This window comes from Chanodichthys erythropterus, chromosome 10 (assembly GCF_024489055.1).
Source record: "Chanodichthys erythropterus isolate Z2021 chromosome 10, ASM2448905v1, whole genome shotgun sequence".
NCBI classification, from domain to species: domain Eukaryota; kingdom Metazoa; phylum Chordata; class Actinopteri; order Cypriniformes; family Xenocyprididae; genus Chanodichthys; species Chanodichthys erythropterus.
This window is the reverse complement of record NC_090230.1, coordinates 4,316,259-4,335,119: the sequence shown is the minus strand read 5'-3', so window position 1 is coordinate 4,335,119 and position 18,861 is coordinate 4,316,259. Positions and strand designations below refer to the sequence as shown.

The 18,861-nt window shown below is 35.9% G+C and overlaps 2 protein-coding genes across 2 annotated transcripts; one reads left to right on the top strand and one right to left on the bottom strand.

The window, feature by feature from the left end:
- Positions 1-3,431: 3,431 nt before the first annotated feature.
- On the bottom strand, positions 3,432-9,339 carry kng1 (kininogen 1). Its single transcript, XM_067398509.1, has 7 exons — positions 9,073-9,339; positions 8,871-8,987; positions 8,548-8,620; positions 5,884-6,056; positions 4,791-4,901; positions 4,002-4,094; positions 3,432-3,881 (listed from the first exon to the last, which is right to left on the bottom strand). Exons 1-7 carry the CDS (start codon positions 9,268-9,270, stop codon positions 3,609-3,611), a joined length of 1,038 nt encoding a protein of 345 aa, XP_067254610.1. The 5' UTR covers positions 9,271-9,339; the 3' UTR covers positions 3,432-3,608.
- Positions 9,340-14,029: 4,690 nt separating this feature from the next.
- Positions 14,030-17,914, top strand: lamp3 (lysosomal associated membrane protein 3). The gene is made up of 6 exons (XM_067398508.1): positions 14,030-14,147; positions 14,382-14,608; positions 16,287-16,406; positions 16,506-16,578; positions 17,373-17,543; positions 17,696-17,914. The coding sequence occupies exons 1-6, from the start codon at positions 14,087-14,089 to the stop codon at positions 17,833-17,835; spliced, it is 792 nt and encodes a 263-aa protein (XP_067254609.1). The 5' UTR covers positions 14,030-14,086; the 3' UTR covers positions 17,836-17,914.
- The last annotated feature ends 947 nt before the right edge of the window (positions 17,915-18,861 follow it).

Sequence of the window (18,861 nt, the reverse complement as noted above, 5' to 3'; positions counted from 1 at the left end):
TCTCCGACAGCATGTCCCTCCTTCCTCCCGGGTTTCGGCACCAATGTAACGAAGTTCGTAAATATGGGAAGAAGGAGGCGGGAACCGGTGAACATTCAACGTAACTTTAATGTAAAATAAACAAAGAACAAAACAAAAGTAATGCCGGCAGACCCTCGCGGACGTCTGCCGGCCACACAAACATAATAAAACACCCTTACAGGCGCGCCCCTCTCATAGTGTATGTGGCAGCCATCTTTGTAAACATGCCCCAGTGTCTGGCCAATCGATGATTAGATTTCTCAGAAGAGCCAGGATCGATCCTCCCGCCCTCGTTCACTCCCGTCTTGGGTCCTCCAGATCTTGGGGCACTCCGAGGCCCTCCCTTTGAGCCACCCGAGAAGACCGACCTTCGGTCTCTCTCACTTAAGACTGTCCTCTTGCTGCCTCTAGCATCATTCAAGCGAGTTGGTGATCTACAAATCTATCTGTGAAAACTTCCTGCCTTGAATTCGGCCTTAACGATAGTAAAGTGGACCTTGGGTTGAAAAAGGCTGTGTGCCAAAAGTGCTCTCCACCCTGTTTAGAGTGCAGGTGAAAGCGCTGTTAGCTCTGCCGCTCACAGAAAACAAGCAGGCACCCCATCCACTCTGTCCCATAAGGGCCTTAGTGTATATTGAGCGCTCTGGCCAGTTTCGGCAATCAGAGCAGCTGTTTGTTAGCTATGGAAACATAAATAATAAGCTTTAGCTCTTTATTCCAATCATGTGGCTTTTATTGTCATTGTGTTAATAAAAGTTATAATTAATAAATTTTTAATAACAATAAAGTATCTGAGCTTATGAGCTGTTTGACCACCTAGAGCAGTGGTCTCAAACTCAATTCCTGAAGGGCTACAGCTCTGCACAGTTTAGCTCTAACCAACTCCAACTCACACCTGCTTGGAAGTTTCTAGTAATCCTGAAGACCTTATTAGCTGGATCAGGTGTATTTGATAAGGGTTGTAGCAAAACTGTGCAGAGCTGTAGCCCTCCAGGAATTGAGGTTGAAACCACTGCCCTAGAAGGTCAAATCTGTGGAAGTTTTTATCTCACAATTCAAAGAAAGCAAAGATGGAATTACAAGATAAAAAAAATCACAATTGCAATAAAAAAGAAAGAACTGCTAGATTATACAGTTATTCCCAATTCTTATTTTTTTATTATTTGTGAGATAAACTTGCAATTGCAAGAAAATGTCAGAATTGTGAGATAAAAAGTCACAGTTACTAGTTAAAAAAACAAACAAAAAAAACATACAAATCTTTCATACTTCACCTTGAAAATGATGTTCTGTTTTATTACTATATCAGCTGGAGTGCCCTTGATTGCCACCAGAGGGCACTTCACCCCAGACTATTACCAGAGATTTACTATTATAGGGAGATGAGAGGGTCTGTATCTCTTACCATTGGAGAAAGCATAACGGCTAACTTAATCACGTGCGCTACCTCTCAGCCTGTCTTGTAATGGCAGTGACATCAGTCGCAACATTCCCTAGTCTGCCTTCTCTTAAAAAAATACACTTTCATCAAGCTAAAATCTACGTATAGTTCCCAACTAAAGTATTGTTTAGTGTAAAACATGCTGAAGATAAGCAAACAGGCAGTTGATTAATTAAATTATTAACTATTTCCCCACAAAAGCTGTTTTATCAGCATAGTGAAGCCCAGGGGCGGTTTCTTCATTAGGGCAATAGGGCAACGCACCACCAAAGTGAGAAAGGGACGAATTTTTCAATCACATCAACCAAAGTTATGCTAGCTGTCACTGCTAGGCTGTTTGTTCTGCTTCTGGATATAGTCCAATCAGCATCGAGTCACGCTCTGTGGAGTACCGCCTCTTTCTGGGCTATTTCAGTCTGGCCGAGATTTGCCCCGAGTGCTCCCATAGACTTCCATTCAAAGAACTTTTTTTTCGAACTGCAGGCACTGCAATGCAATCTCTATGGGTTCCGGGAGGGCTCGCACTAACGTGCTTTCGTCATCATACGTAACCTCAACTTGTGTAGCGATTGGTGAAAACAAACATACCTCCATTAATATTTTTCTTTAAGATGAAGTGACATCCAATAATTTTCTCAGTCCATTATTTACATTTCACAGATATATTCTCCATCTGCAAATGTTAGAAAGTCGAGAAAATATTTCCATTTTGCAGTCAGGCGTGGACGAGTCTTCAGCAAGCACAAACTTCCGTGAACGAGCGCCGCCGCGCGCATGCGCGCCAAACAGACGGAGTTCAATCTGAGTAAAATACATTTTGCTAAAAATATTTGTAGTTGAAAATTTGTTTTTGTTGGCGAACATAATTATGCCATATGTACAATTTCGAAAATACAACTAAGTGTATTTGTACTATAGCAGTAACTGTGTAAAGTGACTGTTGTAGGGTATTCAAAATAATAATAATTGGTCTGTTCTTTTGTTTTTATTTATTTTCATTTTTTAGTTGAGTGTATTTAACTTCTGCTTTAAAAAACATTTTGATTTTACATTGTAAAGTTACAATTTTAGAATATAGCCTAGGCCTAATGTTATTTGATCCATACTACACAGTTCATGTTTGTTTTTATAGCATTCAATATGAACATTTTTTCTAGGACAATATTGGGCAGGATATGAAATACATTTTTTTTTTTAATTAAATACAGATTTTTTTTTTTTAGATCCCAGTCCTATGCATGCCTTAAATACAGAATTTTTCATGTTTTAGATTAGTAATGATACATTATTATATCACTTGTTAAATGATTATTTAACAATTAGCCTATTAATTCCTGCATTTCTATTAATTCTATTTCTTAATTGTGCCCCACCAAAAAATTTTTGCACCAGCCGCCACTCGTGAAGCCTCTCATCCATTGACATCCATTCCAAAAAAAAAAGCCTCTGGTCTCCTTCCGTGCCTACCGCCGTGGGCGGAGCATTAGCATTAACCGTTACCCTTTTTTGGCTAAAGGTTGCAGGCTTGCCTTCCTGTGGCTTTGCTATCACCACGCTATGACAGACTTCATTACTCATAACTCACTGCCCAGTCTAATCATCATCCATGGTTGTTTACAACTGTGTCTCATTAACCACATTACCTCTATTTAAAGCCTGGTTTTTCAGTCACTCTTCGACAAGTCATGTATGCTTCTGTACTGCATTCCTGAACATTCTCCCTGGTTTTATGTCTCTTGGTTTTTTGGATTCTCTGCTTGTTCCCCTGGATTTGTTTTTTCCTGCTCCTTGGGCTTGATCATTGTTTGGACTGTTTGCTTGTGTAAGACCTGTGCCTGGTTTTGGATTATCCTTCTAATAAATACTGCATTTGAATCGTCAACATTCGTGTCTCGGAGCAGTTCATGATAGTTAGGCCTATGTTGTGTAGACATGCAATAAAATTCCAATAATTCATTAAATAGCATATCTGAATATTCCTCTTTATTGTGAAATGAGACAACTGTGAATTATTGTAATCCACAAATAAATGAACTACACTTTATTCAAAACTCCATAAACACATTAGTTGTATTTTGTTTAATTCTTTTTATTTTAGATAATCATTTAACCACAGAGTGCATAGAGACAAACAAACAGGGGCTGCTCAGATTAAATCCAGATCGCTGAGAGCAGTGTCTTTTGTGGTTTGGTTTGGCGGCGTAGACACTGTAGCATTTGGAGCAGCAATGCTGTCAAGGATGGGCTTGAACTCTTTCCAGGGTTTGGTAGGACAGTTCAGTGGTGTGGGTTGGGTCGCACTAATGCTCTCCTTGGATTCCTCTGAGGATTCTTTGGCTTTGGGAGTAGTTTTCAGTGTATTAATCGGTACCTTCCTAAGAGGAGACCAGCCTGGTGGCCGCTTAAATCTTGGGGATGTCTGAAAAGTTGGGCATAAACGGGTTCATTGAACATCGATCGCAACAATTTATGCTGTGAAAATGAACTGTATAATTGAATAGAAATAATTTATATGTAAAATAATTGATGGGTGGCTCACCGTAATGACATGTGTCTGACATTCAACATATGCTTCTGGCACCTCATGTCTCCAAGGAGCCACATCCACAGTGGAGTTACACTGCAAAACCTCCTAAACAACAACTTTATGTGTGAGGCTACAAGTACACATTACAAGTGTACTTTCTTTAAATATGTTTCTATACATAACTATAAAACCACAGAATAAGAAAAATACAACAGGTAATGGCGACTTTTTATCTCACAATTATGACTTTTTCTTGTGATTGTGAGTTTACATCTCACAGATCTTAGAACTGTGAGATATAAACTCACAATTGCAAATTATAAATCCCAATATTGAGAAGAAAAATGGCAGAACACAATTCCGACAATTTCTTGCAATTGGGAGTTTTTAATTACTCAATTCTGAAAAAAAAAGTCAAAATTGTGTGATACAAACTCACAATTGCAAGAAAAAAGTTAGAATTGTAATTGATGAAAAGTCGTAATTATCTTTTTTATTTATTTTATATTCAGTGGTGAAAACAAGCTTCAATAGCTATATTTGAATTGACTACATTTTCACATATTTTTTACATAATTTTTTTTTGAGCAGTTCGTAATAACATACATTTATGAATATAAAAATTTTCAACATTCCGTCAGACAAAGAACATCTATAAGTGTTACTAAAGTGTATTGTGCCATCATTGTGACTAAATTAATAAATATAAATGTACACTACCCTATTTCAAATAAATAAAAATCGAAGAATCTTATCATATCACGGTTTCCACAAAAATACAAAAAGTGGTTTTAATCTTACGGTGTTCTCCTGCACTGGGTGACACTCCTCAGTAACGGCTTTGAACTCTGGCCTGGTGCAGTTGCTCTTCTCAATCTCAAATTGCAATTTATACCTGAATCCAGCGACCACCTATACATAGAGAGTAACAGCATTAATACCGCAGCCCAATTTGACAATAAAATAGTTCAAAGGATTAAATGAGGTGATTTTTTGTTCATCTTTTATACATTTGGCAGATAGCTCTATCTAAAGCCCCACATTGGTACTTTGTGTTGCTATACTCTTAGAAGAAAAGCTTTTAAGTTAGAAAGTTCCATATAGAACCTCAAAGGGTTCTGTCTGGCACTTCATATATAGAACCTTTTAGGGGTTCCCATCATGGGATCTGTCACGAATACGGCTCTTCCTCCCGTCACCTGAGTTTTGAGCTGCTCCCATCTGGACTACATTACCCATAAGCCCTCATTCCTGGGACTGATTGCACACACACCTGCACTGCATCACACTATTTAAGACGCACACACGCAAACATACACCGCGAAGTCTTGATTTGCCTTGGTGATCATTTCTGAGCGTTGTTATTCTGTTACCGTTTGGACTGCCTTGCCTTCGTGAACCTTTGCCGTCAGCCTTGACCCTTGCCTGATTCCTGGACTGTGTTTGCCTGCCGCCTGCCACGACCTCTGCCTGTAGTAAGACCCTGAATCCTTGCCCTGTCCCTGTTTGCGCTACTGTCTTGCCCCTGTTTGTACTGTACTGTGTTTTCATAATAAAGACGCTGCAAATAGATCCTCACGCTGTTGACCCATCATTACAGGATCATTTTATGGATTTAGTTTTAATTAATAATTTTGTTTTAACTTTTGTTTTGTTTTTTGACAAATGTATGAATAAACATTATATTATATAAAGCTCTTAAACATTATCACTCAGGAAAAAACAAACAAACTGTTATACATAAAAGTATTATGCAATCATTTAGGCTAATGAAAAGGGTTGAAAAAAAAAAAAAAAAAAAATAGTCAAGAACCCCAGGGTTCTATACAGAACCCAATTTTTTTTTTTCTTTTCTACCAGCTGAGCTACAGAATCAAGGAAATAAAAAATTTACCTGTTTTGTTGCTGATTTCAAGTCCCTAAAGATGAAGAAATGCTCGTGATTGACCAGGCTGTTGGCTTTTTTCAGAGAATGAATGAGCGGTTCTCTCAGTTCTTCTTGGTATATATCAATCTTTTCAGGGCAACCCAGACAAGGGGCAACTTTAGAGGAAATAGACGGCTCAGCTGTCAGAGAAATATAGGAAAGAGAGCATTAATGTACTACACCATCCAGAGAGATTGCAACTTAATTTTAAAAATATTGTTTAATTCATGGTGAAAAATACAGATCCACAAATCAGAGAAGCCTGTGTGTTACCATTGAAATAGAAATTTCATTTTCAAGCTACTGATATAAAGTTTGTAAATGTTGAAATGTTTTATGTAAAGTCAACACATAGTTTCATAGTAGGCTATGGCTTTTTTTTTTTATCCAATTTACTTTCTTGCTTTGAATCAGATGTTGTGACGTAGTCAGAGCTGGATGGTGTGCTTTTTATTAATTCATCTGTAAAAAAACGTCATTTATGCTGTTTGATGTCGCAAACTGGTAATTGTTACTATATTATTTTATTATCGTAATCATAAATAGGCTACACTGGTTTTTGTATCGCCTTTTTTATATATAAGTGTATGCCATTTTATCATTCTTCTAGTTATTTACCCATAGCGGCTAATGAATCGGATGTCTCACACATTCACAGGATTATTTATGCTTGAAAATTAAGGTGGATAGAGAACAGGAATGGGGAAAATAATTCCAGGACCAAAGCTGTTGAAAAAGTGACGGTCACTGCTGCTATGTTGCAAGAGGACAGCAGATCATGTGATCCCAACATGTACAACCTTATGTGATAAACTGAACAGTCAAGTCAAATTTATCTATATAGCACTTTCACAGCAAATCATGATGTTAATATTTATAGCATCTTAATAACTTCATGCCTTATATACCACGTACACACTGTAAGTTTCAGGAGTGACAACCGCATTTAAGGGTGGGAGTGAATCCCGTAAATTATTGTTACATGTGTGAACGGAACACGTCTCGCTCTCGAAAATGTGATTATTGAAGGCTTGGAAACCATAGCGATGTTCTGGCGTCTCTCATGTCTGTTATCCATTATTGTGACCAAAGTATACAGTGACAAAACACTCCTTATTTTCAGCAGTTTAACTAAACACACTAACACAGTTGACGGAGGCGTCCTGTTTTGTTAATGTTTGTACAGCCTGTTTCACACAGAGCGTTTATTCTTAGCTCTTTCTGTGTTGCCATAGTCACTCATATGTCTATAAATGAACTGAACTGAACTGACAACTGAATTTAGCTGCAGTGTGTACGTGGCATAGTCATGTATAGCAGATTAAAGCTGGGCGATAATATAGTTCACATTTTGCAATGATATATACAAAGAAGTTGATATTTGCTACAGTACTAAATAGTATTTATCGCCCAACACTACACTGACTGTATCTACGCGGACAAAGAGGGACACACTTATATACTATCACACTTACACACTCGATATAAAGAGCTGGCAAATAAAACGGTTCACATTTTCCAAGTATATAAAAAATTACACAGCTGAGATTTTTACTATGTATTGCTTAAGGAAAGTATTCTGTATGTATGCAGCTTAAGTAGGTTGTACTACATAACTTTTAATATATCACCAGGCGAAAATGCAGTTTTGTGACAATTTTTTGCTACATAATACATCTTTTGGTATATTTGCTATATAATACATACTGCTTAATGCGTTTGTGCTGTATGTATCCGGATAAGGTAGTTTTATAATTCTTATTAATTCAAGTTATTAAGTGGTGATATTGAGGATTTTGAATTCTCTGACATGACTAGTCTTCATCTCAAGCCCTAGAAAGGCAAAGCACAATAACAACACTGACATCGGAATTGACCCTTCGCAAAGACCCGCCCCCCTTATTTACTGTTGCTTGGTCCGACAAGCCGTGGTGCTGTCACGCCACACGTAGTGAAAAATACATCGCGGAGCAAAGAGGACACTGACAACATGTCGACAGACAAGACAGAGCAGGTTACTTCTGATATTAAACAAAGTCCCAGCTTTCAAATTGTGTAATTTTTTAAAGAAATTCGAACACTAAAAAGCGTTTTGTGGCTCTTTAATGTGTCGCGACAGATCGCTGTTGCGCCTCAGCTCAAGTGGCTCGTGAACTGATCATCTCTTCCTACTAGTTAATTTATAGCATCAAATAAACATGAATGAACATGAGAAGAAATGTTTCAAAAGTGGAAAGACATCAGTACACACCATTTTTCAAGTTGAAGTCCACTGAGGTTAATCTGAATGCTTTGTCAGACAAAATGGCGGATTCGGCATTATGATTGGTTAGATCTCTTGTCAATCAAACTCCTGGCAAAGGGTCAATTGACAAAAAGGGCTTCAAAGCCTTGAAGTATTTATCTGTATTTTTCTTAATCTGTGGATATAATCGAGCCAATCTTCTCTGTCACAGGAAATTTTATAGGAGCCTCGAGTTTACAGAGTTTTGCGTTTTTTAAGGCAGAAAAATGCTATTAATTCCTTTTAATATGGAAAAATGACTATATGATGTATAACACTAAAGTAAAAAAGGGATGAAACATGAGTTATTATTATAACATTCAGCTGGCAGCCATAATACAACATACCTAAACAGTAATGCAACAGTAACTCTTGACCGGCTTCTGTAAATAGGACTTTTGCTTGACAGATTCTGAGTACCTGAGGAGCCACAAAATGTACATGTTACCCCAAGACAAGAATGACAGTTATTTCAGTAATAAGAAGCCATGCTATAATGTGACTATGGATAAAGGCTGTTGTCAGGCAAGACGATTGTGATTGGTCAATAGTGGCATTGTGCAATCAATTCATCCCAAACTGTATAACTGATATATTTTATGTTTCTAAATGTGAGGGTTTATTTTTCTATATTGAATGTACATGATTACGTTAATAACCTAGATCTTACCTTATCCACTTGCTGCAGGTAGTCGCACTGATGCCAAAGCTTGTCTCCTCCTGCAGGACAATCTGTCTCTCTGCTTGTGAAGCGCACAAACAGAATGTCCCCCGATTCATTCCGAGACTGTGAAAATGACAGCATTGTACTAAAGGAAGTTGCTTAGATCTGCAAAATATTGTTCAGTGCAAAGAGCAAAACTACATCCTACCTTTGTAGCCTCCAGGACTTCATAGAGAGCCAGTTGAGCACCTTCAGTTAATTTCTCGTTATGTTTGGAAAGAGTTACATTTACAACATCTTCCACGCGTTTATCGTCACACGGAATTCTGGTGTTGGTTTGTCCATGTCCCGTGGCACAGTAAAGCCAAGCTAAAGCAAAAACCGTCAAGATCTTGTCCTGCATCATTGTGTCATGAACGTCTCTGGTCTTCTGGAAACCCAACAGTGGTGGAGTGAAAGGGTTCAGAAACTTTCCCACTGGACTCTATCCACCCCTGTAATGATTTACTCGCTGTTATATCTCTCAATTCTGTCTCTATCTCCAACTGTCCAAATATGGTGCTACGGTATTCACCAGCTGTAATGCAAATGTTTACTCATTTGAGACACTCTCGACAACATGCAGAATTCTCTGAATCACTAGTCCAAACCAATGATAAGAGACCTTCACAGAGACCTTTACATGATGGAGCACAATTTGACTTTTTAACATTTCATTATGGTGGACAATCTGTTCCAAAAAAAATCAATCCATGTGCTCTGGATGCAAACATTGGCTGTCAAGCCAAAAGAAAGTTGTTTGTTTGCAAGTCGTCCAGTTTACTTACAAAGAGATTACTGATTATATGTAGCTTTTTTAATTAATTTTACATATTTATCTCAAGTGTTCATATTATTGAGAGTTATACAAAATATTTTTTAAAAAGAATGACAGAAAAGTCCATAACAGAGGCAAACACACAGCATACCAGTGTTAAAAATTTGTGTTAAGCAAATTGACAAAAGCAGCTGTGTGTATTTAAGGGAATACTTTGTCCCCTCTACCTTTGACCTGTGCTGTGTGTTTTCCTCTCATGTAATTAAAGAAATGATCTTGCATCAAATTCACTCTCTAAAGAGCTTATTTTTAAAAACCAGGTAAAAATGCTACATTAAAAAAAAAAAAAAAACTGTTAACCTTACCATAAATATTAAATACTTATATTTAATAAGATAATGTTAAATAGATAATGTTAATAAAAAAATATGTTTTTCGATGTAAAAAAAAGTATGACCATCATTTACAGTGAAAAACAGTAATAGGATGTTCTCAGATTTGTATGTGATGCATTACACAGTCATATTTGAATAGTTATATTTTTTAGTTATGTGCTTATTAATACAGAAACATATCTCATAGTGTCTGCTATAAAGTTGTTTCTGTACATTTAACATTTAATTTTAAAGTGTTCATCTTTTGCTCATTTCACTTAAAATGGCAGCCAAGCAGAAATCAGCACTCAGTGAGGAATACCAAGCAAAATTCCCATAATTGTCATTGTGTGAAATGTACAGTAGAGCTGCACAATGTATCGTTTTAGCATGCAGTGTCAAGTACAGGGACCGTAGTTGATCCGTACGGGCCAGCTGGCACACGGTTCGAAACACATGCGATTCTTAGATTAATTGCAATGTTTACCCGAGTGAACGTTTATCATTTTCACGTTTTACGAGCTGTCAGATTAAACATTTAAGCAATTTTAAAAGCGGCAGACCTCATGCACTCTCGCAAACAGCACGCGAATAATGAATTTCGTTCTCTTTTGTGTCTATTTGTGTTTGAATGGATACATACACGTAATGTCAAAATACCTATCTCGGCGAGTATCCCCGTAAACACAGTCGCTTATGGCTTATGTGAACGTTAACAATTGAGAAAGAAATCAGATGTGTATCGGTATATTGGATCCGTGTGTTCACTATTAAAATGACAGCAGCCTAACATATAACACAGCAATTATTAATGTTAATCAACAAGAGACAAATCAAACAAAGAGTAAACCACAACAACAACAAAGAGAAAGTCACTTTTTTAGCTTTAACAAAGATTAATGGGTAACACTTTACAATAAGGTTCATTAGTTAAACATTAGTTAATGTATTAACTAACATGAACTAACCATGAGCAATGCATTTGTCACTGTATTTACGAATCTTCGTTAACATTAATTAATGAAAATGCAGTTGTTCATTGTTTGTATAAGGAACAGCTGGAGGACCAATTTGCAACTTATTAGGTCAATTGGCAACATGATTGGGTATAAAAAGAGCCTCTCAGAGTGGCAGTGTCTCTCAGAAGTCAAGATGGGCAGAGGATCACCAATTCCCCCAATGCTGCGGCGAAAAATAGTGGAGCAATATCAGAAAGGAGTTTCTCAGAGAAAAATTGCAAAGAGTTTGAAGTTATCATCATCTACAGTGCATAATCTTATCCTAAGATTCAGAGAATCTGGAACAATCTCTGTGCGTAAGGGTCAAGGCCGGAAAACCATACTGGATGCGCTTGATCTTCGGGCCTTTAACTCATTTTTTTTTTTTTAAAGTTGGTAGAACTTAAAATTTTTGTGATAAGTGGGTTGGGGCTGAGAGCCATGGAAGCGGATCAAGGCCAGTGTGGTGCACAGGTGTCTCTAACTAACAATCCCGTCACAAGCATTCCTTTTCCAACTCATCATAATGTTAATCACATACAGTTAATTTACATAAACATCACATTCAGATCTTGGTTAAATGTTACATAGCAAATAACACATGCTATTATAACTATCAGAGACACCATCATTACATACTTGCATATATGTAATCAAACAACATATGGTCTTAAATGTTTTGCAGCTCATCCTCAACCTAACCACAGGCTCTACTCTTCACCACAGTGGTAACCCTACAAAACTAACATAACAGAACCCCCCTGAATCCCATCATAACACAACATTAAACATTAACTTATATCTCCATATGTTAATCTTGTGCAAAAACACACAAAATAACACTTAATTTCAACAGTTATTTATATGGTCTGACGCAAAGCATGCTGGGAATTAGAAATCTGCTGCAGCTCAACTCAATCATATTAAGAACAATGAAATTTTGAGTTCATGCAACTTTTTCCTATTAAGTACAATGAACTTTCATTATTATTTGAGTGAAACAAACTCATTTAATTTAATTAATTTCACTGTTCGGTTTTACAGTGTATAATGGAAATCACAACATGGGCTCAGGAATACCTCAAGAAAACATTGTCGGTGAACACAATCCACCGTGCCATTCGCCGTTGCCTGCTAAAACTCTATAGGTCAAAAAAGAAGCCATATCTAAACATGATACAGAAGCGCAGACGTTTTCTCTGGGCCAAGGCTCATTTAAAATGGACTGTGGCAAAGTGGAAAACTGTTCTGTGGTCAGATGAATCAAAATTTGAAGTTCTTTTTGGAAAACTGGGACACCATGTCATCCGGACTAAAGAGGACAAGGACAACCCAAGTTGTTATCAGCGCTCAGTTCAGAAGCCTGCATCTCTGATGGTATGGTATTGCATGAGTACATGTGACATGGGCAGCTTACACATCTGGAAAGGCACCATCAATGCTGAAAGGTATATCCAAGTTCTAGAACAACTTATGCTCCCATCCAGACGTCGTCTCTTCCAGGGAAGACCTTGCATTTTCCAACATGACAATGCCAAACCACATAATGCATCAATTACAACATCATGGCCAGCCTGCAGTCCAGATCTTTCACCCATAGAAAACATTTGGCGCATCATAAAGAGGAAGATGCGACAACAAAGACCTAAGACAGCAACTAGTATTCGACAAGAATGGGCAACATTCCTATTCCTAAACTTGAGCAAGTTGTCTCCTCAGTCCACAGACATTTGCAGACTGTTATAAAAAGAAGAGGGGGTGCCACACAGTGGTAAACATGGCATTGTCCCAACTTTTTTGAGATGTGTGGATGCCATGAAATTTAAAATCAACTTATTTTTCCCTTAAAATTATACATTTTCTCAATTTAAACATCTGATATGTCATCTATGTTGTATTCTGAATAAAATATTGAAATTTGAAACTTCCACATCATTGCATTCTGTTTTTATTCACAATTTGTACAGTGTCCCAACTTTTTTGGAATCGGGTTTGTAGTATATTTTTTTTACTTTAAGCACCACAAAAAAACAACAACTTTTAATTCAGAAATTGAAAACCTGTCCATCATAAAGGTGTATTCAAGTCATTTTTTAAATTATTTGCATTTGTAATATATATTTTTAGTAATAATCTTGACAAAGTAGTTTTACATCATCCATCCATTATTTTAGTGATTATTGGTAAGATAATGTACATTTTTCTAATCATACTACAACATGGATTGCACCTGCACATTTTCAACATTTACAAAATGTTTAAAATAAAAAACACAAGAAACTTGAACACAAAAAAGGCCAAAAATGAGCAACCAACCAAAGTGGGAAGGGAAGTAAAAAAAAAAGTGAACAGAGCAAAGTGTGAACAGACGTGTCTCAACGATCTGCTCATTGTTCACACGTTAGAAAATTCAAAAAACACAAAACAGTTGTATCTCCTTTTTCCATAATTTGCTGTGTTTAAGAAATGTTCTTATTTTGTCTGGGTTTTTCAATTAGTTGCAGATAAACATGTTTGAACACAGTTAATAAAGTTGTTGTTAGTTGTGATGACAATGCTGTTGAAGATTTGAAGTGCTCTCATATATTCAACTTGTTTGAATGAAAAGTTTTTGGTAATTGAAAGAAAAACTGCCTTAATGAAATGTGAGTGGTGCTTGCTGTTACATTGAACCTTTTGATGCATTAAATGCATTTTGCTCCAACAAAAAAAGCATGAGTAACATGGGTCAGACTCCAAAACTGGCATCAGGAGTGTCCAGACCAACTCTGCAACTGTGCTACTTTTCAATCACAGTTGTCTATAGGTTGCCTAAGAATTACATTTTAAAATGAAACTACTACCAATATAGAGTTATTACTCATTTCATTACTTGGTTTACTAATTGTGGGCTTGGCTAAAATGCTTCCTGATGTCAGACAATTGCTGACAGCATCGAAGCATAAGGGTCCTCCTTCACAATCACGCATGCATTAGTTTAAGGCTGATTCCATAACAGCAACTGCTCTGCTACCCAAGAACCACTTTCACAGAATGACTCGCACACGCTGCCCCATCACTCTGTTTCTTATGCTGTCTTCTCTGCATTGGCTAGGTGAGTAGATTTGCCTTTTCATTTGAATCAGAAATAAATTATTCTACAAACTTCTGATTTACAATGAGAAACTTCAACTTTTAGAAAGCAAGTTGTAGCCTAATTGTTCAGAAAGCAGCACAAAGCAACACAGAGTTCATTTAAAAGCATAGCTGCTTCTGATGCCTCTATGTTGGTTAACACTTTTTCACAAAGTGGTGCTTTTTCAATCCCCCCGTTGCTTTGTGCACACAGGAAGTTCTCTAGCCTCAAACCCTCTTGGCCTTTCAACTTCAGTAGCTTCCAAAGATGAAGTTCGTGCTATCAACAGTAAAGATGCTCCCATTACTAATCTGTCCAAGAGACCTGTCCTTCAGCCCAAAGAAACTTTACCACTTCAGTCCACGTACACCATCAAGAACCAAGGAAAAGTGTGTGCGCGGAGCACTTTGGGAGTGGAGTTTGAGGTGACAGAGAACAAAGTAAGCTTGTTATTTTCTCAGCACTTTTATTTGACTTCTCAGCATAATGTAACAAGGGGTGAGAACTCACTTGGTTTACCACCAACATTGGCAACGGCTTACTGCACTGTCAGAAAAAAAAGGTGCAAAAAATGTTTTGGGTGCAAAAGCTTTGCACTGGACAGTTTCCTTTAGAGTACACCTTTGTACCTTCAGTTATGAATATGCACCATTTGGAAGTAGATAAAGCAACAAGCTAATGGTACCATTATTGTAACACTGTGAGGTTGAGCGCTAATATTACAAAACAAATCAAGTCCGTCTGATATATTTTTTACCTTGTCAGTTTTACGTCGGGAGAAACTTCTAGCCCAATAAGCCTATAAAATGAAAAACGTATTCCTTTTGTGAAATACTGTTGTTGTTGTACTTAAAAACTTAAAAATACATTTTAAAAAATAATATTGATAAAATAAAAGGCCACTTAAGTGTACTTAAGAAGACACACTTTCATGACTATGTTTCTGAACACACTTAAGTACACTAAAAAGTTCACTTTGTAACAATGTTAAATTAATTTTTTTATTTTACGCTTGATTTGATTTGTTGACTAAGCAAATATAAAGTACTGGATTATAACTGATTATATTATACAGCTGATTATAATTTTAACTGTAGTGTGTTCAATCAATATTATAAATTATATAATAGATGTTATTTACAAGTTAATATATATTAAATGTACTAAATTGCAACATTATTACAAATTACAAGATTTTTAACTTTCAATTGCATTTAATATAAATTTAAGCTATAATACATTTTAACTTTACTTTCAGTTCACACAAGTATATTCGGTAACATTTTACAATAAGGTTCATTAGTTAAACATTAGATAATGTATTAACTAACATGAACTAACCATGAGCAATACATTTGTTGCTGTTTTACTAATCTTCGTTAACGTTAGTTAATGAAAATGCAGTTGTTCATTGTTTGCTCATGTTAGTTCACAGTGCATTAACTAATGTTAACAAGATTTTAATAATGTATTAGTAAATGTTGAAATTAACATTAACAAAGATTAATAAATGCTGTTTATGTGCAGTTCATTATTAGTTCATGTTAACTAATGTAGTTATCTAATGTTAACTAATGAACCTTACTGTAAAGTGTTACCGTATATTCTTTTAAAGTATGTTATTTGTGTAATAATTACTGATTTTAAAAGTGTGCTAAAGTGTACTTCTTTTTCATGAGATATTCCTTTTGAATTAACAGAATTTTGGGATATTATTAATCAACTTAAAATTAATATTAATTTTAAAATTTTTACTAAGAGCTTGAAAATGGTCATTGCTTACATTTATTTAATTCAGCGGTATATAGTGTTTGTTCATGTGAAAGTTCAACATGAAAATCTAAACTGCCAGTTTTGGGGTCACTCCTCATAATCTCTTCTCTAGCATAGCCAGTAGGTCAAATTTCACTATTTTCAACCAATATATTTTTCATTATGTCCATGCATTCAGAAAACTCAAGACGTACAATGTCAAAAACATGACTGCATGTGAATTCCAGTCAGTCAAGCCAAATTTTGGTTTCTTGATCTTTAGATCCCAATGGTTTTGATATTGTTCATTTTGTAGGATTTTGATTTACAGCTTCCAGTAATCATATTGCTTAACTTGTATTCCAGAAGAAATATTATTTCAACATGAATCCCAGCTCAACAAAGACCACGGGATTCTGTGGAAAACAGAAGACCTTATTCTCATTGGAATTTGATGGTGGAAATCTGCAGTTCACTTTCATCAAGGTATCTACAGTATTATCTGTATGCATTTATGACATGTTTCTCTTGAGGTAAAATATGCATTTAAAATTAACGTTGTTCAATATTTCACCACACTTCCAGGAAGGTGATCTCTCCTATGTGAGTACTATCAGAGGTCTTCTGCAACCTGCTCCCACTTGTAAAAATTGCCAGAGTAAGTATAAATTACACTGATAGAAAACATCAGGAAGAATATGACCCTGTGATTTACTGTAAGGACCCATTTACATGACACTGTTTTCCAATAAAAACAGAAAACTTTTTATTAGGGCTGTTAATATATGAAATTTTAAGCGATAAATCATGCACTTAATGTGAAATTAAACATACACCATTTATCTTTATAACACATAAGAGTACGTTTACATGACAATGATGTACTAAAAACGGGAACGTTTTTCCTTTGAATTTTCTGCGTATAGACGACAACGTAGTCAAAACGATCCCTGTTCACAAGGATCAGTGAAAACAACTAAAAATGCTTTATTATTCATGCCAGGCCAGTAGTTGGCGATGTCAGTTTGTAAAAAAACAAACAAAAAAAACCCACTATGTGCCAATTGATGTTTTTAGACGCCCAAAACACCTTTGTCGTGTAAATGAATGGCCAAAACTAATAAAAAGTTTTACTTTTTTAGTTTGTGTAAACAACACCATGAGTGAATAATTACAGAAACAAGATTTGTCGCATTACGGTAATAAGAATTTGGTAAAAATTGTGCTTAATTTTCATGAAAATGTTACATTGTAAATAAATAATTTAGGCCATAATTGGCCTCAGTTCTTTCCTTTGATTTTGGGGTGAAATGTGACTCAGGTACATTTTCAGGTAAAGATTAATCAATGTTGTTTTAGGAGAACTTGTGTTTTTCTTTTAGCCATTTTCTGATTACCACTTTATGATAAACACTATTCTGATTAGCAGCATTTTCCAAATTTATTCCACAGACAAAACCTATGTTGGAGTTATGGATCATGAAAAGCTCTTCAAAGCAAAAAATGGCCTAAGCTTCCAATGCAACTCTGAGACAAAACTGATATTGGCAGACTACTTCAGAGTTAAACTGGTCCCACTGCAGATTCAAGCCTTTGACCTGGTTAGTGGAGAGTTTGGAAAAGGTAAATATATATCACATGGTGTAGACAGACTGTAGACTATTGAGATGCTACTTTTAACTAAAACAAACAAACAAATGATTAAAATGTGATCTGTTTTATTGTATTAACTTGTTTACCCAAGAACAAAATGATTTATCCTGACTTAATTTCAGAGGTTGAGTGCTGGGAGGATTACAACAAACGGATGATCCCGATTATTCTGGGCGCTGTGGCTGTAGCCATTTGCCTCATAGCAGTTTTGACGTATGTGCTTGTCCGAGAGCGCCGTGGCCGAGGCTATGAACAACTCTGAGACTCCAGATATGTACTGTGGAGATGAATCAAGAGATTTCATTGCTTTACGTTGTGTGGATATTACTTTACAATTTTAAATGATTTCAGTAAACTAAATAAAATACAAGTAATATGAAATACTGTTGTTAATGTGTTCATTGTAATGCAAAAGTAACTTTTTATGGACTAACATCATTCTGATGTCTGAAGATTTTGGGCCATGACAAATTGAGTATATTAGTGGGGAAGTGAATGTGAATATAAAACAGTCTTTGTAAACTGCTGATTAATTTGTTACTGATCTCCGAGACAGAATATAGTGCAGACGTTAAACCATGTTTGAAACCGTAATGTTGCTTAATTATGAAACCCACACGGCAAAATAATTGACTGAATTACAGAATGTATAGCAGTAGCTATTTTCAACAACCCTTGTTGAAAGTGATAAGATTCTGACAACACAACATGTTCAGCCAACTTTGTTTTTGGCTTTTTCATAGGTAAGACTTCAAAGAGTGTCTATAGAATATTTAATATACTTTAGCCAAACGTAGCCATATATATCATAGATGTCGGGACGGATTTCGCGGGAAACTGCAGACTGGTCCATGCGTGTCACATCATTTCCGTACACAAAGAAAAGTAGCTCCGGCTCTGGATCCTTAAAACAAGGTTAACTTACCGTCACATAGGCCTAGGCTACACCCTGAACTGACTGTATAGCCTATAAGTTTATTTTTAGTTTAGCCATTTTGACATTTCACATGCAAGGTATGTATTTTAGCCTAATGTATTTTTTATTATAAAAATATATACAGAAAAATGACGACGTGCGACTATATATATATATATATATATATATATATATATATATATATATATATATATATATATATATAATAAAGTGAAAAATTATAAAATTATATATTATATTAGTGCTTTATTGTATAGAAAGTAATCAATGTTTATTTTATTTTACTTTAATTTTATTATATATAATATTGTGCAAAATCTGTCACGCTCTCTGGAGATTCATTAGGGAAAG